This window comes from Danio rerio, chromosome 14 (assembly GCF_049306965.1).
Source record: "Danio rerio strain Tuebingen ecotype United States chromosome 14, GRCz12tu, whole genome shotgun sequence".
Classification (NCBI taxonomy): Eukaryota; Metazoa; Chordata; class Actinopteri; order Cypriniformes; family Danionidae; genus Danio; species Danio rerio.
The window spans coordinates 24842086-24864432 of record NC_133189.1 but is presented as its reverse complement, the minus strand read 5'-3'; the positions used below and the strand labels follow the sequence as shown (position 1 = coordinate 24864432).

General features: G+C 33.8%; 1 protein-coding gene across 1 annotated transcript in view; it reads right to left on the bottom strand.

Annotated features, from left to right (window-relative positions):
* Positions 1 to 22347, bottom strand: part of aff2 (AF4/FMR2 family, member 2) — a 408814-nt gene that overhangs the window by 132252 nt on the left and 254215 nt on the right. The window contains exons 5-7 of the mRNA XM_002664383.7: positions 21128 to 21214; positions 12856 to 12889; positions 12605 to 12659 (exon numbers count right to left, since the gene is read on the bottom strand). Coding sequence (XP_002664429.3) covers positions 12605 to 12659; positions 12856 to 12889; positions 21128 to 21214 — 176 coding nt within the window. The remainder of the gene's footprint in view (positions 1 to 12604; positions 12660 to 12855; positions 12890 to 21127; positions 21215 to 22347) is intronic.

Below are 22347 nucleotides of genomic sequence, written 5' to 3'. Positions count from 1 at the left end.
ATATATATATATATATATATATATATATATATATACTGTACATGTTGAGAACTTATGTAAGGCGATTCCGGTATTTTAAAATAAGCAAGTAAATAAATAGATAAATATATATGAATAAAAATTAATTAAATAAATTAAAAAATATAAATATATTTTAAACAGCTATTCCTAAAATAATCAAATAGATTGATAGATTGATATATTCAATGATTTATTTATTAATTATCAGACACATATGTATATGTTTGCTACTATTTTTATATGTTGTTCATGTTTAGCATTTTTCCCAATCTGCACCTAAGGTAAAGAATACTCTAAATAAGTAAATTATAAATTAAACAAATATTTACTCAATCAATCAATTAATCAATCGATCAATCAAAACAAAATCAAATCTAAATCCAAATAAGGCAAGTCACTTCACTTGGCCATCTTTGACATGCTTTTCGAGCATTATGCTTGAGCATTCTGTTTAAATGGAGAAACATTGAATTCTCCAAAATTGCTTGCCAAGCTTATGAGTAAACGTCATATTAGGAATCACCAATAAAATTAAACAACAACTGTCTCTCTAGTTTCATTTCTAAACGTTCGAATTACACTAAATCTGCAGAAATTTATGTTTGGTTCGAGTCCCTCCTCCAGAGACTCGTCAGTCTATATCAATCGCTGATTGGGTCCTGTACTAGAAGGCGGGGCTTTATTCACCATATTGATCGTTATATTTTTCCCCATTCAAATATGAGTGACACATCTTGTGTATTCCATAGTCTTTGATAAAATACAATACAATTAAATTTCATAAAGTAACTAAATAACAACTGCTGTGAATTAATTCCGATAAATCCAGCCATCTAGGCTGCTTCAGAAACAATCCTGACAGCTGGCATGCACAGAATGAAACAAACAGAGATAAAACAGGGACAGAAATGAAGACAGTCAGGGGTAGAAAAACACAAGAACACACAGCAGTGAGAAGTGCAAAGGCAACACCCCTCTCCTCCCGTCCTCCACCCTAGGAAAACTTTGATTAAGGACCCCTTAAGGAACGGGAGCTCCAGAGGGCCGATTCCACCTCCAGCCTGTCCCATTCATCCTGACACAAGCTCCCCTGTTCTATCTCACTCTGTCCAGCGGGTTATTTGCCTTGGCCCGGAGCCACTTCCGACTCCGATTCAGAGCCGACTGGAGTGTCACATCAAGAGTCTATGTTAATGTTTGTGATGAAAAAAACGCACCTCCCCCTGCCTCGCGTCTGGCTTTCCCGCTCTTTTCTCCTCGAGAGCTGTGATTCTGTTGTTTGTGTTTATCTTCACCGCTGAGGGAATGTCATAGTCTTTCAGAAGTGCTGTCTAAAAGGGATAAAAGAAAGCCCTCGCATGCCGTGAATTCAAATGTGTTCTTGGACATGAAGACATCGGGAGCGTTTCATATGGAGGGAAAAGAGGATGTAGCGCCTATAGTGCTTTGTTTGAACCTGTTAACTGTCACAGCATCAATAATAATAGATGTCTTTTCTTGAAGTAATACCTTGGCCATCCCTGAGAAACAATGTAGGGCTAAGAATGAACTCTTCCACAGTTCAATAAGATTGAGTATTTAAATTATTCAGCCTCCATTAGGGGTTCTTATTTATGTTCCATTTAAATTTCGACTTGTGAAGTAAGAGCAGACAATTTTTGAAAATCAGAAATGACATTAAAAGTACAATTTGATTGTATATTATATTATATTATATTATATTATATTATATTATATTATATTATATTATATTATATTATATTATATTATTCATTCATTCATTTTCTTGTCGGCTTAGTCCCTTTATTATTTTGGGGTCACCACAGTGGAATGAACCACCAACTTATACAGCACATTTTTACACAGCGGATGCCCTTCCAGCCGCAACCCATTTCTGGGAAACATCCACACACACATTCACACACACACTCATACACTACGGACAATTTAGCCTACACAATTCACCTGTACCACATGTCTTTGGACTGTGGGGGAAACAGAAGCACCTGGAGGAAACCCACGCGAATGCAGGGAGAACATGCAAACTCCACATAGAAACTCCAACTGAGCCGAGGATCGAACCAGCGACCTTCTTGCTGTGAGGCGACAGCACTACCTGCTTCGCCCTATACAATATTATATTATATGTTTTTCTTAATTTATTGTCTTTCATGTATTTATTGTCTTTTGCATATTACTCTCAACATTGCTAATCGTACATGGTTTTGTTTTTTAAGTATGTAGTTGCACTGCCTGTATTTTGCACTGTCTGGAGCCAGCACCTAAGCTTTTCACTCATCATAGTACACATGCTGCTGGTGATGTAACAATGAAAGTGATTTGATTTGATTTGATTTGATTTGATTTGATTTATTCTAGTCTTCAGTGTAACATGATTTGTTAAACACAATCTAAATGTATGACTTAACTGGAAAGAAAAACTTCCCATTATTTTCAATAAAGAAAAAAAGTTGCTGCTTGGAAGTTTAGCAGATTTAAAATAAATGTTTGCTAAAGAGAATGAGCAACATTTATTTAAAATATTTAATAATATGATTAAGTGTTTTAATTAATATATATTTATATCAGGTAATGTCCTGCCCCTTGCTAAAAAAGTTCATAATTTCTTTTAAGAGTATAGGTTTGGCAAATGTTGATGATTTGATGAGACTTCATGTGATTTTCAACCTCTGACTTGGAGTTTGCATTAGTTTAGAGCATCTTGACATCATTAGAAACCAAAGCTGAAGACCATCCGCAAGCGTTTCCATCAAGACAAGAGCACTTAACACTCTCCTTTGCCCTTCCTTCTGATGATTAATTAAGCCTAATCAATTACAGCTTGATGACTCCCTGAGATGAGTTCACGTGAAGATGAATGCTAGATAATGTCTGTGTTTAATAGAGGACTAATCAGTCAGGCCTTTGTGTACTGTAAGGCACTGAGCTGAATGAATAAAAGCTCTCTCTGTAAATACAGATCATATATGATGCATGAAGTGGCTCATGCATAAGGACTGAATTACAACACTAATTACACCATTAACACAAGTAAACAGATCAAAAATACACCTAATAGATTTCACTGTTCTTTCTCTAGTCAATTGTTTGCATTGAAGATAAGAAATTCTTCCCTCTCTAAAATCTAATGCTTAAACGTGCAATTAAAATATTATCTGATTGAGTCCTTAAAAAATATTTAAATTTGACTTTTTTAATTCAGATTAGATTCAATTCCAGATTCAATTCTTGTTTGATGTTGTGAAATACCTGATTTTGAAAAATCCTATATTTCTTTATTACCATGTGTTTTTGTCGAAAGGATGAAACATAAAACAGACAAATAGTAAACAAACAAACAAACTGTTTAGTTAAAACATTCAGTAAACAGATTAAACTAAGGCTACACCTGCCACCTACTTCTGGAAATTTGCTAGCTATAAAATATTTATAGCATAATAATAATAATAATAATAATAATAATAATAATAATAATAATAATAATAATAGGGCGACGCAGTGGCGCAGTAGGTAGTGCTGTCGCTTCACAGTAATAAGATCGCTGATTCGAGCCTCGGCTGGGTCAGTTAGCGTTTCTGTGTGGAGTTTGCATGTTCTTCCTGCGTTTGTGTGGGTTTCCTCTGCATGCTCCGGTTTCCCCCACAGTCCAAAGACTTGCAGTACAGGATAGGGAATAGGGTAGGCTAAAAGGTAGCGGCTATATATATATATATATATATATATATATATATATATATATATATATATATATATATATATATATATATATATATATATATATATATATATTCATTTATTTTCTTGTCGGCTTAGTCCCTTTATTAATCCGGGGTCGCCACAGCGGAATGAACCGCCAACTTATCCAGCAAGTTTTTACGCAGCGGATGCCCTTCCAGCCGCAACCCATCTCTGGGAAACATCCACACACACATTCACACACACACTCATACACTATGGATAATTTAGCCAACCCAAGTCACTAGTACCGCATGTCTTTGGGCTGTGGGGGAAAGGGGAGCACCCGGAGGAAACCCACGCGAAGGCAGGGAGAACATGCAAACTCTACACAGAAACGGCAACTGAGCCGAGGTCCTTCTTACTGTGAGGCGATAGCACTACCTACTGCGCCACTGCCTCGCCCATATATATATATATATATATATATATATATATATATATATATATATATATATATATATATATATATATATATATATATATATATATATATATATATATATATATATATATATATTTATTAGCAGCAGTGGAAGTAGTAGTATTAGAACAATTACGTCATATTATAATTGAAAAAGAAAAAACAATATAATTTTTTTATTCAGATATTAAACACAATTTTTTTTTTTTCTTCCCTGGGGTCTTAAAAATGTATTAAAACTTGGAAAATCCAATTAGAAAAAATTACGTACTTAAAAACAGAATTTAAAAGTTTTAAATGCAATTTTAAAAGGTATTACATTTTGTGTCAGTTTGATAAAGTTTGTCTGCATTTAATCTGTGAATATTGAGATGTTGTGTAGTTTTTCGGAAATGATAAAATCCTTCTAGATTTGACATCGCTGTTTGTTTACTGCAGTAACCAGGGAGACACTATTATTCCTGCGGTTCTATAGGCGCAACCTGCTGGATTAGCATTTTATTTAGTATATGAATGTATTTATGTACAATCAGTATTTAGTAAGTACTGTATGTTGGTGATGAGGTCTTAAATTTATGGAAAGAATCTTAAAAAAGGCCTTAAAGGTATTTATTGTCATTTTCTGATTCCTGTATGTACCCTGTTACAGCTCAGGTAAACTAAAATATAACAAAGTCTTGTCATATTTATTAATAAACCTTTTTTTTTTTTTTTTTTACAAATTAAATATTTTTGTTACATATCACTAATGTAAATTAATTAAACCGGTTACCCAGCATCAGGTTCATATTCTTGCCACTGCTGATTCCTACTTACATTTGGTATTTACTGTGCTATTTTAACTCCCAAATAAGTTGGCGGTTCCTTCCCCTGTGGTGACCCCTGATTAATAAAGGGACTAAGCCAAAAGGAAAATGAATGACTGACTGACTGACTGACTGACTGACTGACTGACTGACTGACTGACTGACTGACTGACTGACTGACTGACTGAATGAATGAAAACTGTAGAGTTGGGCAAGCTACAACAATCAAAAACAATTCAGAACACAGTCGGTAAAGACACAGTACTGTAAACAAAATCAACAAATTGATGTATTTTAATCAAATAAACACTAAATAAGCATTAAATGTGTCTTTTTAAGCTTCATTTTCTTCCCACTACTTTCAAAGTAGTCAAGTTCAACTGTCAATATTCTCAAAATCAAAGATTACCTTAAAAGCAATGGTTTTATATTGTTCAAATAGATGACCTTAATAAATATATTTCCCAGTCAGTGCAGTGGTATGCAACTCCTTAATAGTATCTCCAAGCAGAGTGTAAGATGTACCACTAGAGGCTATCTTTGGCTCATGGCCCATCAGTGTTTGACACCAGCCCATATTCTCTGGTGTGCTCTCACAAAGCGCCAGTTGAGTGTGACTAATATCAGGCTTGGAGTAAATTACACCACTGATCACCGACACTTGTAAGGAGGTTACAAAATGGCTGATCCGCCGAGGAAAAGTGCCGTTTTACGACTCCTCACCACGGTAAACTTCGAATTAAAGCGTCTGTACTATCTGTCTAATGGATGATTGTGGCTCAAGTGGGAGAAATTGAAGAGCTAAAGGTTTATAAGATGGCAAATCTGTATCCTTCACGTTAGTCTTGAGGTATCAGTGTGATACTGTAGAGGGAGAAATATAACCACCAGAGGTTAAGAGACTTGAAGCGTTTAAAAAAAAAAAAAACATAGTAGAAAATATGTCCAGTCAAGATTTTTAGACAATACATAGATTTGATTAAAGGAACAATTAAAGGAACAAACATGAAAACTCTTCCAGCATTTACCCTTTTTGTACTTGTTTTAAACAAGTATGAGTTTCTTTCTACTGCTTAACACAAATAATGCATTTTGAAAAACATTAAAAAAAACCTGTAACCATTAAGTTACATAATATAAGTTTTCCCCTACTATGGAATCAATGGTTTACAGGTTATCAGCTTTCTTCAAAATTGTGTGTGTTCAACAGATCAAAAACCTCATAAAAGTTTGGAACCACTTGAGGGTGAGTTAATAGAGTATATATATATATATATATATATATATATATATATATATATATATATATATATATATATATATATATATATATATATATATATATATATATATATATTTTTTTTTTTTTTTTTTCTTTTTTTTTCTTTTTGAGTGAACTGTCTCTTTAAATTGTGTGCCGCAATCCCATAAAAAATCACTTTTACTTTTACTGAAAAGAAAATCCTATTTTGACTTGTGTTGTTCTACTTTTGCTCTTCATTTACGTTTAAAAAAGAAATAATGAAAAAAGGGACCACCAGTTTGCTTAAATTTATTTTGATTGTTAAACTTCTATTGTTCATGAGACACAAGAAACAACCTTTTCGGTTCTCATATCAGGCAAGTATGGTTGAGACTCTATGATCAAATGTGAATGCTAAGCATTGTTTGCTAATCTGTAATCAAGTATTATTTAGAAGCTCTAGTAATTTCCACAGATTTTTCCCCCCCAAATTCTTTCTTCAAAATAATACTCAGCAAAAAATGAAGATGTACTAGCTATTTACTCACCCTCAAGGGGTTCCAATCCTTTATGAGTTTATTTTTTCCTGTTGAACATATAAGAATATTATTTAGAATAATGTTAGAAACTGGTAACCACCGAAGCCTATCATGGGAAAAAAATTATAATAATAAAGAAGCCAATGGTTACCGGTTTCCAACATTTTTATAATCTTCTATAATTTTGATGAGCCTGTGTGAATCGTAGCCTCAGTTTCCTGTTCTTAGCTGAGAGGAGTGGGACCCGGTTTGGTCTTCTGCAGCTGTAGCCCATTCGCCTTAAGGTTCAACATGTTGTGCGTTCAGAGATGCTCTTCTGCATACCTCAGTTGTTTTTTTTTTTGTTTTTTTTTTGAGTTACTGTTGCCTTTCTATCAGCTGGAACCAGTCTAGCCATCCTCTGACCTCTGGCATTAACAAGGCATTTGCTCCCACAGAACTGCTGCTCACTGGATATTTTCTCTTTTTCTGACCATTCACTGTAAACCCTAGAGATAGTTGTGCGTGAAAATCCCAGTAGATCAGCAGTTTCTGAAAGCAGTTTAACGTCTAGCAGCAACAACCATGCCACAATCAAAGTCAGTTAAATCCCATTTCTTCCATATTCTGATACTCGGTTTAACCTGCAGCAGATCATCTTGACCATGTCTACATACCTAAATGCATTGAGTTGCTGCCATGTGATTGGCTGATTAGAAATTTGTATTAACAAACAATTGGACAGGTGTATATAATACAGTGGACGGTGAGTGTGTGTATATGTAAATATGTTTTTTTTGGCCCATATAATATTTGCTGGATTTTTGTTTATTAACCTAGTCAATTATCAGCCACTCCAAAAGTTGATTGCTTTTAAATATACCCCTTTGTACATATATATATATATATATATATATATATATATATATATATATATATATATATATATATATATATATATATATATATATATATATATATATATATATTGCAGACTGATACATATGTACTGTAGAAGTGAATAAGTGTCTAAATTAAATATTTCATCACATAAAAGTGATCACATCTCTTCAATGAACTTTAATTAATCCACTCATTTCACATTAAGTTGGAGTGAATTCAGTAGAGAGACAGAAATATCTAACATTTCATTAAAATATATTTATGTCTCCAAAGGTGTTCCAAAGATGAATGATTTCTTATGACCTTGTAATGACATGAGGGTAAATCAACGATGACTGAACTTTCAATTAAGGGTGAACAAACAGGCTCTCAAAGTTATCGCCCACCTTGACATTCAGCCAAACAAAGATCGCTCGATATCAAGTAAGATGTCTGTCAACATGATATTTTCCTGATATTCGTTTCTGCCTTCACTACAATTCAAACATCCAGACTAAGTTCGCGCACTCGGCTCTCGAGGACAAAGCCAGTATTGACAGAAATGTTCTTGCCCTGAAGGCTGCATCCTTAAACATTTGGACTAGTTAAATCATTTAAGAGCCTTCAAATATCAGGCACAATTGTGTGAGGAAAACAAGCATATATTGTAGTGATTCTGAGCAGGAAGCAGAGGAATAATGGAGCAGCGTGAGAAGACAGTAGGAAATGCAGTAAACATAAAGAGCGGCGCTCAAGGCTCGCTCTGGGTTTCTGAATTGAAGAGAAAATGACATATCAGAGACTGAGGCCAGATCAGCAGATATCTGCAGCCTTTAAGTGGCTTCCAAGAGTAAACAATGCAAATTCCTCCAGCTTTTGTTTTCAGTATCACCCCATCGCTGCCTCTCCAAACCAACACACACACACACTCTCTGCTACACTTTCATTCGTTTACTCTATTGTGTATGTTTAGAAAGCTGCTTGAACAGATTTTAGTGATATTAAAGAAGCCTATGTACAGGTTAACTGAAAAAAAAAGATAAATTAGGTAAAGCATATGTATCTTGGCACTGTCTTGATGTATTAAAAAGACATGTCATCATAAATAACTCGCATTAAAGGATGTCAGTTAAGCTATTTTTACAAGACACCTATAGATAAAAAGTTGAGTTTTACCATTTTTTAATCATTTCTGGGTGTGGCGGTAAAACTTTTTAGCTTGGCTTAGCATAAATCAATAAATTCGATTAGACCGTTAGCATCTCAAAAAAGAAAATAAATAAACAAAGACCTTTGATTATTTTCCTTATTAATGCTTGACTCTTTTTTTTTTAGTTACAGTACATTGCATACTACAAACAAACTGAAAATTAAAATTTGCTATTTTCTAGAATGATATATGGCTAGGAATTATACTTTAATTTTTTTGAGTAATAATCAAGGACATTTGCTGCCGTACCTGCAACAAGGACAATGATATTACGCAGCACTTTTACTTAGTTACAGCTGGGGACTACTTTTAGATGCTGAGTGATATCATTGCACCTGCTGCAGCAGTTATGGTACAGCAACAAAGTTCCTTGATAATTATATGAAAGTAGTTTCTGGCCATATCCACCTAATAGCAGCTTTGCATTTCTCGTCAGTCTTAGCACATAATGTAAATACGGAAGAGACAAGTTTAAAATAGAAGAATTATTAAAACTCTTTTTATATTTTTTAAATGAGTGTTATACAAATGGTCTAATCTGATTAAATTATTTATGCTAAGCTAAGCTAAAAGTGCTCATGCGAGACCCGGAGATCAGCTGAATGTATTCAAATTTTTTAAAAACCTCTATATGAATAAAAAATAATACTACTCTTAATAAAAACATTATACAAAAGTAAATTGTCATGAATAAACTGAAAAAGCCCCCCGAGATGAAGAAGGCATAAAAGTATGGTTTTTATATTTATGTAGAAAATAATATTTTTTGTATTATTTTATTCCTTAAAATTCTTTGTTATTTGTAAAGATATTTGCATATTGCTGTACATCCTGTGCATATTAAGCAATGTGTAAGGGGGGCACAGAAATAATGCGCTCTGTGCTGGACTTCAGACCTCCTCTCAGCTGGTCTATTGTTTAGTCTATTATAGTTCCTCAAAATAGCAATGCGCCAGCAATGCACCTTAACACACCTCATTTTTTAGACCAGACCGCCTACGAGCGCACATATGAGCTCAAGTGCATTTGCTATTTGAACAGTGTGGTGCAAAATGTCAAAATGACACTTGCGTCAAGCTGAAACTAGCAAATAACATTTGTGTGCCGCCTTGCACAGCATTGCGCTAGGTGTATGATAGAGCCCTAATACTTGGCTAAGTCCAACAACAAAAAAACTGCAGATGTGGTAATTGCAATTATTGTGATGACATGCTTAAGACGAACATATTTAGGGATTCAACATCAGTTCGCAAATTTAAGATCAATTCATTAATTATTTGCAACACTACATTTGTTGTATATCGACTGGAACGGTGCAAATGCTTTTATATAGGAACAACTAGGAGAAAATTGAAATTGAGATTAGCTGAGCATAAAAATGCCATACATACTTGTAATCCACAATATTCAAAGGCTTTACATCATTAAAAAATCAAGGTTACGGGAATCCCAGTTCATTAAAATAAAATTGGTATTGAGCATATTTTAATTATACAAGGGGAGGAGACAGGATAAAAAGTTTAAACAGAAAAATATCTTTTGAATCTAAAAGTGACTTTCAGGCTTAAATGGCGAATTAGATTTTTCTTCATTTATGCAAGAATATTTTTATATTTGTTATACTGTATGTTTATATGGATGTATGAGTGTATATGTATGCGTCTACATGCATGCTTATTTGTACATTATACTTGTTTATTTGTCTATATATATACATACATTTTTGCGGTTTCATTTTATATATATATTTTTTTCCCATCTATTAATGCTGAATTAATGATGACTGTTGAGTTAACCTTGTTTAATCCATTATTTTAGTATTGTTTAGAAATTCTAATGAGTCATGAGACCGTGGCATTCAAATGAAACTCCACACGCACCTGATTACTGTTACCCTGATGAAGGCAGCTCTAGTTTTTTTTTTAAGGATCAGCCATGTGTATAAAGGCTTTTTAATATTTTTTATTAATGAGAGCACTGGACCGATTTTGGCTGTTTATTCTGATGACTCCCTTGCCCTGAAGGTAAGATAAAAATAAGGACATTTATTATTCTTATGTAATTTAATTTTTAGCATGACTTAGAGTTAAAGTCAGAATAACATAATAGTTACAATAACTTATCTCTAATAACTGATTTATTTTATCTTTGCCATGATGACAGTAATATTTTACTAAATATTTTTCAACTCACTTTTATACAGCTTAAAGTGACATTTAAAGGAATATCTAGGTTAATTAGGTTAACTTGGCAGGTTGGGGTATTAGGCAAGTTATTGTATAGCCATGGTTTGTTCTGTAGACTATCAAAAAAAAAAAAATGTATAGCTTAAAATGGCTGCTTTTATTCTAGCCAAAATAAAACAAATAAGACTTTCTCCAGAAGAAAAAAAATTATATAATCAGACAGACTGTAAAAAAGTCCTTGCTCTGTTAAACATCATTTGGGAAATTTTTTAAAAAGAAAAAAAAGAAAATCAAAGGGGGGGGGGACTTCAACTGTATTTCCGGAAAAAAAATACCAAGGCAATCTCACGACAATTCACAAGTTTTTGATTTAGTGGCTAATTTGTAAAATCTATTTCGTACCATTTAGAACGACTTGCTCATAGCACAATGACAGTTGGATTTAAGGGGTTGGGTGCCATGCCTCTTTTTTAAAATCGTACATTTTCGTATGCAATTTAATTCAATTCACCTTTATTTGTATAGCGCGTTTACAATGTAGAATGTGTCAAAGCAGCTTCACATAAAAGATCATAGTAAATTGAAATAGTGTAGTTCAGTTTTAAAGATTAAGTTCAGTTCAGTTTGGCTCAGATCAGTGTGATTTAATAATCACTACTGAGAATCCAAACGCTGTAGAGCAAATCAATCGATGCACAGCTCTACAGATCCTGAACCATGCAAACTAGTGGCAATAGCGGCGAGGAAAAAACTTTACCATTTGGCGAAAGTGAAGAAAAAAACCTCGAGACAACCATATAACTGAACACATAAAAATTTGTTTGAACTAGCCCCTAATCTGACAAAACGTCAAATACTTTATGTTTTCCTGTGAAATTGGCTGCATTAAAAATATTTTCAGAGTAGGAAATGTAATGTTCAAATAAAAAAGTTAAATAAAATGATCATAATAATCATGGTATGTATATATATAATAATCAGAGAATATTCAGATCCATGGTTGATAATCAAACATTTTTAGCATTTTTATCTGCTGCCTGAACACCAGATGTGTTTTTCTATGAGCATGAATAATGCAATGTGTAATATTCCTCTGAACAAACTGCCAGGAAAAATCCTACCACACAACAAAAATTCATGACATGTATGACAAAAATGCTAGGCATTGTGCTAGGTAGTTTTTAATATTTGCTCTCTATAGTAAATCCCAAATCTCTCTCTCTTACACACACATACACGCGCACGCGCACACGCACACACACACACACACACACACACACACACACACACACACACACACACACACACACACACACACACACACACACACACACACTGCTGTTAAACATATCAGAGAAAATCTAGTGTTAAAGTGAAGGACCACTGATTTTAATGTTTATTTGTGAAGACTGCCTCTTTCCCTCTACTGGGAATTTGCTAGTCTCACTGGGAAATGTTTTACAGAGGAACAAAGCAAAGACTATGAACAGTGACTCTCTCTCCCTCCCTCATCCACCCAATGGGACTCCCTCAAATAATTCATCAAATGAATACTCACGACTTCTGTGGTACTGACTTGGTCGCAGGCTTGTTACTAGGAACACTGCAGCGTTCTGTGGAAAGAATTTCATGGAAATATTAGAGGACAGGTTTGACTGCACACGTCCAAACACCAGCAACCCCATATGCCAAAAACACAGCAGGATATGATACTCTTTTGTTATGGGAAATCAGAGGTTTATTGCTTTTTTACTCAGTTCTGTTTGACATTGAGCTAAAATGTGGCATGTAGAAGAAAGATGTCCTTACTTGCATTATATCCTGAAGTCACATGCTGGGAATCCTGCAAAAAAAAAAAAAAAAAAAAAGAGACACAGTGAAATACTTGAAAAACATGCTGCATTAGAGAATAATTCCTTATCATAGCACACACTTCAACACAACACAAAATCTAAAAATGTATTTCTGCTTAATTTTCAAGCAGTCTGTCTTAGTGCAATCCCATGCAAAAAATAAAAAATAAATAAAAAATAAATAAATAAAAAATACCGGGAATTACACGTTCATTACTCGGTAAACACTTCTTTGCCAAAATAAAAAATAAAAAATTAAAGTCCCAACTTAGTCTTAATTTATTTTTTTAACCAATTAAAGTTTAATAATGCAAATACATTGTCAAGAATTGTGCTTTTAACTTGTTATAGCTCATTTTAACTCTAAGACTACCAGATTATTATAACTATCACAATGTATGTAATCCAAAGTGGATGCCCTTCCAGCTGCAATTGAATTTTTGTCACATTGTATTTAAATGCAATGTTTTTTTTTTTAAATGTAAGAATTAAGCTTTTAACATCTGCCATCACAGTGGCGCAGTAGGTAGTGCTGTCACCTCACAGCAAGAAGGTCGCTGGTTCGAGTTGGCATTTCTGTGTGGAGTTTGCATGTTCTCCCTGTGTTCGCAAGGATTTCCTTCGGGTGCTCCGGTTTCCTCCACAGTCCAAAGACATGCGGTACAGGTGAATTGGGTAGGCTAAATTGTCCGTAGTGTACGGGTGTGAATGAGTGTGTATGGATGTTTACAGTACCAGAGATGGTTTGTGGCTGGAAGGGCATCCACTGCAAAAAACATATGCTGAATAAGTTGGAGGTTCATTACGCTGTGGCGACCCCAGATTACTAAAGAGACTATGCTGAAAAGAAAATGAATGAATAAATGAATGTCTGCCTTCATAATTCATGAATCATTACCTTAAAAAAAAAAAAAACTTTTTTGTAATATTTCCTTTAACTCTATAGTTACTACACTGTCCCTGAAGGCGTGTACTTCACTTTCTTCAGCAAGTGTTATTTTGAAAGTTTGAAAAATGTCCCTGAAGTAAAGTTATGTTTTTGATTAAAAAAAAAAAAGTACTTTTTGGTCAGGCAACATATGTATGCATATTCATTCTTTTTACAGTCTACGATTCAAAGGCAGGAAAAGAAGTATAGCGAAAGATGAAGTGAGTAGTGTAAAAAAAACTTGGTGTTTTGTAATTTTAATAAAATAACAATGTTTAAAAATGTAATATACACTCAAAATAATGTTTGTTGTTTGTTCAGACTACTTATTTAAAATTAGTTGAAACAATACAATTATTGACTTGTTTTAGCACAGCTTATTTGTTTTAATATTTTTTACACAAAATAAGTTAATGTTGTTTAACCTTTTATTATGTTGTCCTAAAACAAATTGATAGTGTAGAACCAAGCATTTTTACAGTGTAAACCCATTAAGAAAAACAGGGAATTACAGTTACAGTATATATATTGTATTTTTCGCTGGACAAAGATTAATCACAATTTATATTATATTATATTATATTATATTATATTATATTATATTATATTATATTATATTATATTATATTATATTATATTATATTATATTATATTATATTATATTATATTATATTATTCATTTTCTTTTCGACTTAGTCCCTTTATTAACCTGAGGTCGCCAAAGCGGAGTGGGCCGCTAACTTATCCAGCATATGTTTTACGCAGCGCATGCCCTTCCAGCTGCAACCCATCCCTAGGAAACACCCATACACTCTCATTCACACACATACACTACAGACAATTTAGCTTACCCAATTCACAGTACCACATGTCTTTGGACTGTGGGGGAAACTGGAGCACCCGAAGAAAACCCACACAAAGGACGGGAGAACATGCAAACTCCACACAGAGATGCCAACTGACCCAGCGGAGACTCGAACCAGTGACCTTCTTGCTGTAAGGTGACAGCACTACCTACTGCGCCACTGCGTCACCTATATTATATTATATTATATTATATTATATTATATTATATTATATTATATTATATTATATTATATTATATTATATTATATTATATTATATTATATAATATTATATTATATTATATTATATAACAGTTCTGTCTGGTTCTCAAATCTGATTGGCTGATATTATTACCATGCAATATTCTGTAATAACAGCACTCATACAGCCTTCTAACCCTTCTGTATCACTCCACCCACATAGAGTGACAGGAGATAAACTCACTACAGTTTGAGAAATATTGCAACTGTTGGACAACATAATATACTTTTGAATTTTTTTTTGGCAAGAATATAGTTATTTAGATTGCAACTAGTTTATTTATAAGGATAGTGCCTATTTTGTATATTTATCATTTCGTAGATACAGTGCTTTGGCATCAGCCTGTCATACTGAGCAGAGCAAAAACGGTTGATGTTCCACCACAAGATGGCAAAAGCAGCCGCATAATAAGCCCTTAGAAGAAAAAAAACTCATCCTGATCAAATCATTATAAAATTGATTTATAAAACCATTTGTTAGCATAATTTTTCAGTTGAAGTCAGCATTATTAGCCCCCTTTTGAATTTTTTTTTTTCAAATATTTCCCAAATGATGTTTAACAGAGCAAGGAAATTTTCACAGTATGTCTGATATTTTTTTTCTTCTGGAGAAAGTCTTATTTGTTTTATTTTGACTAGAAATAAAAGCAGTTTGTATTTTTTTTTTTAAACCATTGTAAGGTCACAAATTATTAGCCCCTTTAAGAATTATTATTATTTTTTTTTTGCTACGGAACAAACCATCATAATAATACAATAACTTGCCTAATTACCCTATTCTGCCTAGTTAACCTAATTAAACTAGTTAAGCCTTTAAATATCACTTTAACTTGTATAGAAGTGGCTTGAAAAATATCTAGTAAAATTTCATTTACTATCATCATGGCAAAGATAAAATAAATCAGTTATTAGAAATGAGTTTTTAAAACTATTATGTTAACAAATGAGTTAAAAAAATCTTCTCTCTGTTAAACAGAAATTGGGGAAAAAATAAAACAGGGGGGCTACTAAATTAGGGGGGGGGGTGTAATAATTCTGACTTTAACTGTATATAAATTTAAATGTGACAAAAATGTTATGTATAGTTTTGTTTTTATGTATTTTTTTTGCATCACACATAACTTATAAATATATAAAATATATATAAACCACACACACACATATTATGTCAAAACAAACTTCAATTTTGAATGCAATTAATCTTTGCCCAGCACTATAAAAAAGTTTAAAATAGTCAAAATTACACCCATGCTACATCTAGTGTTAAATAAGCAATCTGAAGACGCAGCACATTATTATTTTGGGTATGTGAATTCAAAAACAATTAAACATGATGATAATATATGACAAATAAAAGTGTAACGTTTAGTACATCAACTCTCATGGAGCAGCTACAGATGGGAAATAGTTCTGCTGATAGCTTTAATTGATTTTATACTAATACAATTAGAGCAGGCACACAAATCACACTTGAGCGGGTGAGCAGTGTGGTGGAGATACGTCTGAGCCTGCCGATGAAACATTACATCACCATTTATAGAGGACTATTAGCAATGTCATTCAGGCCAACTTATGAGACCCAGACCATGTGCTATTAAAAGACAAATAGCAGACGCCACAGGAAAGAGAAAAGAGCATCATGGGATTTTAAGGGAACTTGAGTGGAAAGTCCAGTGCTTACATGCGCAATGGATTTTAACAGGTCTGTTATATCAATTTGGAATAGCATGAGGGCTAATTCTAAAAGGAATAAAGAAAAGATTACTGTAAAATGTTACACTTGGTTTGTAATAGATACAAAGAAAAACTGGCTGAATTAAGTTTTTAAGATAACGTAATGATCAGAAGTAACATGGGTCATGTTTTGCCAATGTTGTAAATAAATGTTGACATTATGCTAATGATATTTTGTGCATTCTGAAAACATCTGTCAAATGAGATCAGGTGAAGAGAGACAAATGGCCTGAAGTCTGACTTAAAAAAAAAAAAAAAGAATAAAAAGTAAAAATTTTTGAAGGTTTTAAAAATTAACCAGGATCTATTGTATGTGTTATACAGGACATACACAATGCAGCTAAATCTTGCTGTTTATTCACCTTTAGTTTTTAATCCTGTTCTGTACACATATAGTTTAATAAGTTTAACATTTGAGTTAACTACAGAAAAAAATAACAACATTATAAATAATTCTATTCCATGTCTACAGAACTGAATTAAACAACTTGCTATTAAATGCTTAAAGGGATAGGTAACAAAACTGAAAACTATGTTATCATTCACATACCTTTGATTTGTTACAAACCTGCTTTTTCTGTTGAACACAAAAGAAAATATTTCGAAGAAAGCTGAAATCTTGTAACCATTAACTTTCCTATTTTCTTTTGTACTATATGTCTTTTCTATGCTATGTCTTTTTTCCACTATATGGATGTCTTTGGTTACAGGTTTTTAGCTTTCTTCAGAATATTTTCTTTAGTGTTCAACAGAAACAAGAAACTCATAAAGGGTTAGAACTACTTGAGGGTGAGTAAATGTTGAGTAAATTTTAATCTTTGGGTGAACTGCCCCTTTAAACATGTATCAGAGTCATTTCTCTCTCTGTGTCTCTCTCTATCCAGTATGGACAGTGCAAGAAATTATAAGGAACTCTTTGTTGCCAGATTTTACTACATAAGAAAGTAAGAACAAGCTCATAATTAACTTATTTTCTGTACCTCTATACTATTAGACAGTCCATAAAACCATAAAGCACCCTTTATTTCATTAGTATCTTTGTTCTATTGTATAAATTTATGCTTGTAATTTGTTTATAATATTTATGCAAATGCACTCCCGATCAATGTAAAACAATGAATTCTTCCCAAACAGAATTATTTAAATAATTTAGTGAAAATATCTATTTTTTACATCAGAGTATAAAAACTACATATTACAATGTCAGTACACTATAAAAACAATCCTGGTTGCCTTAAATTTTCGAATCAATTTAACCTTATGGTTCCATTGAACTTATATTATGTTAAACTTACTTAAAACACATTGTGTAACTTGTGTTAGAACATTATAAACTTAGTTTAACAAGTTACAATGAACTAAAAACATATGCTGTCATGACTAATTCTTCATATAATTTTGTATCAGTGTAGTTTTTTTTTCCAATATTATGCAACACAATGAGCCTTAATAAACATTGCTTATCACTAATTTCAAGATTGCTCTCTTCAAAATACAACAAACAAAACACAATGCCTTTGTTGGTGGTAGTTTACTTAAAATCAGCCAGCAAAATATGTCTTTAGTCGCTATAATTGTTTATATTGTTTGGTCTAAAATAGTGGATGCCGTACATGCGAGACTCCAGAATGTCGTCATGGTTACCACATTGTTAAGTGTATTATCACTACTGTAATTTTGTAGTGTGTACATGTGGCCTTGGAAAATAACATTGGAGAAGAATTTCTGATAAAGCTAAACGGCTTAAACCCTGGACAATACATTTTATCTGATCTAAATGTGTTGAAGGTCTAATTGTAATTGCAGGTATAATACTTTTTACGGTACATGCAGAATTTATAATGTTTTATTTCACATTTTTCTCAAAACTGAGTTATTTACATTTTATGCTCGCTTTCCTGAAAAGTCTTGATTTGCAAAATATAACCTTAAAATTCCAAAGTGGTGATTTCTTGTAATAAAAACAAAAAACAATTTACAGTAATCTGAAAGCAATTTCAATCCAAGCAACATTTCCGTTGTTGAGTGAACATTTATGTGGCCAGATTTAACACAAGCGAAAACATTTTCACCCTTATGAAAAAACTCCTAATCATGTAAATGCCTATTAGAATGACTGCATTTCATCTGAAAACATGTGACCTGACTAGTGATAATACCCCAATAATGCACTGAAAGAGTAAAAAAAAAAAACAACAAAAACAAGAAATGTTAAAGCTGCATGCAAATAATAATAATAATAATAATAATAATAATAATAATATTGATACAATTATTTCTTGCTATTTATACCTAATTAATATATATCTGTTTTACAAGAAATTTGTATGAGCTGATTTTATGGGTGCTTTCATATCTGGTTCGATTCATGTGGTTTGGACCAAAGGCAACAAATGATACTTTGTAGCATTTTTTTCAGCTGTTTTTGGGTCCTTTTCACACCACACTGATTGCTTTTAACTGAACCAGTTGAAAAGAACCAAAATGCAGCCATGTGACAAAATCCACATCATTGGCCAGATGTTATTGAACGTATTTCATAAACTGCTTTTCGATTGGTCAGAATTAATGGGCGGGGAAATGCCAATGGAACTCCTGCAAGTAAACAAACCAGCAGACACAAAATGTTGCTTTTTATTATGGAGGGACAACACTGGCTGATTGTATCCTCACTTTAAACAAACCATACATTTTGAGAATGAAGCAGAGTTTTGGCTGGAAAGCAATGAAACCATGTTTCAATGCATTGCAAACGTCAAAGTCGCATCGCAAGTCACTTCAGGAGGAGACGTGAATTAATTTAGCTAAACTATGACATGGACATCTTCCGCAAATATTGCCGGTTGGGTCTGTTTAAGTTCAAATCCTGTTCTCAACACAAACAAACCGCTCCAGGGTTCGTTTGAAAGCGTAGAGCACCTCTTCAAGGAGGTCTCAGTACACTTTTTTGGTCCACTTTTAGTGTGCACTAGAGTGCAACTGCTACATTCACACCTGGCCAAACAAACTGCACCAAGAGGGAAAACGAAATCTAAGGCCCCGTTTACACTAATGCGTTTTAGTTTGAAAACGCATAAGTTTTGCTACGGTTACGCCATCCGTCCACACTACGCCGGAGTTCTCGAGCGCCGAAAACGGAGCGTTTCGAAAACGCTGGAGAGGCCGTTTTCATTCTGAAACGCAGCTGCTCCGTCTCAGTGTGGATGATGGAAAACGGAGACATTTGAAAACGGAGGCGGGGCTGCAGACATTCGCCTCTCTGATTGGGGCTTTTCCTGAATATTAAGTAGCCTAACACGCACAGTTCAGTCCTGCATCTTCTCCGTGTAAGTTAAAACTTCGCAAGTTTAATCATGGCTGCAGTCTCTTCTTCTCAGTTTGATATGGAAAACAGACTATACCGAGGACACGGGTAAATCTTCAAAGGGAACAGTGTACTTTATAACTTCATTCACATCACCCTGGCTACGTTGTTTTACTTTCTCAACAATAAAATGTAAACATGATATAAGGAACTGCCTATTTTCATTTTAATATTAACAACTAAACAGACAGCAAAAATGTTGAGGCGTCGTGCTGCAAATATGAGCGTCATCTTCACTGTGTGCATATTTATAACAAAACGGAGCCGATAACAACTGCCTCCTTTCAATTTCAGTTAAAAATACAACACACACCCTCTCTTTGCTGAATATCAGTTTTAATCGATAATGGCCATTATAAAAGTATAACATACAATAAGTTTATACATTATAGGAAATAAAGGCAAGCGATCAGTCAATATACAGAATGTACGTGCTTACATTAATCATTAACTTATCTTTGCGCTTAGCCAAAACACGTTACCTGAGAACAAGTAATAGATTCCAATGTCCAATGAATATGTCGTTAAATAAAGACAACAAGATGAAAGAAATATTCCGTTTAATAAATATAGTGAGGTTAGATCCAGCGGGAGATGCTTGCTGAGCAGTCCGACTAGCACAGCTCTCATCTGGGTAGATTGGCTACAGCGCTTGCCTGAGAGTGTGTGTGTGGTCACGTGATGTTCGTTTTCAGCGTTTTGGTGTGGACGGAGAGCAGTTCAGAAACGCTGGGTGAAACGCGAGTGTGGACGCGGATCGTTTTCATTCTAAAACGCCGTTTTAAAACTAAAACGCACTAGTGTAAACGGGGCCTAATGTGATTCAACTGAACTAAATAAGGCAGGTGTGAAAACACCCTATATTTGTTAGCTAACCATTGTTAGCTTAGCGACATAACAATAAGACATAAGTTTCCTTCACTGGAGTTTCTGTCTATGTAGAGGCTTTTAAATAAAAAAATATTTAGTTTCTGAACATCTGATTAGACAGACAGACAGACAGACAGACAGACAAACAGACAGACGGACAGACAGACAGACAGACAGACAGACAGACAGACAGACAGACAGACAGACAGACAGACAGATGTCCCACCTTTGATGGAATGGGAAACTTGGTCTGTTCAGCTTTGCCTGGAGTGTGGATGGCAGTGAGAGGTGGAGGCCAGGAGTGGGTCATCTCCTAGATGAGAACAACACAAACACTACATTAGTTATAATAATAAAAGACATCATGGCTTTGTTGATAGACATCAACAAAAATAAATAACACATGCAACATTTTTTATATTTACCTTTTTTATGATAAAAAAATCAACATTTTTTAAATGAATTCTCATGTAATAACAATTCCTTCAAAGACTCTCCAGATAAAAATCATTGTATTATAACATCAAAAACAGAGCATTGCAAATCCATGTGCTTAAACATTTAGGCTGCTATTACAACATTGGGATTTTAGTCCTGAATCTAACTACAGGAGGTTGTGTTTTGACCAATTTGCAACACGTGTGCTGTCAATTGATGAAGATCGTTTCTTTGCGGGTGTTTTGTGTAAATGCATTTACTTTCTTAAATTGCAGTGCGTTAAGCTCTCTCAACCACCATATCTAACAGAGGAATTGATCGAATTACAAATGCAAGTCACCATTTTACCAATTATCAACGTATATCCAATGGGAAAAGTGATCAACACAAATAAACATCTTGTTCAATTGTAAGAAGTGATCCTGAAGATTATGATGATAAGCAAATTACAGATAATCTCCTTAAAAGAGGGTTTATTTATTAAGCATTCTGTCTGAAAAAAAAACAGCATCTTTCCTAATGACAGCACATGCAGGAACACCGTGAGATCTCCAGGGCAAAAACGGCACACTCTTTACCGAGAAAACCTGTTATTACATTCCAGAAAAATGCACACAAAATTCATTCATTTCTCCGAGCTTCAGTGGGGGTGAGGCATGGCGGTGGAAGCTTTGAGTTGCAAATGAAATTTATTAAAAGCAACGGAGCGTTGCTCCTGGAGCCAAACAAGGTTATCCAAACAGGAGCAGGCCAGATCAGAGACTGTTTACTCTTACGCTTCTCGGACAACTCAGCTCTACATCCTACACATATCTGTGTTCAGATGGGAAACATTTCACTTGGACAACCTTAATGGCTGCTAAAAATATAATCACATTGCAAAATTTGTATAACATACCAAATATGAGTTCTGTGCATCCCTCTTTCTTAACTTGCAATAGCACGTGGCCCCAATAGTAGCACAATATGTGTCTAGATACTCAAGTAATACCTAATGTATATGTTTGT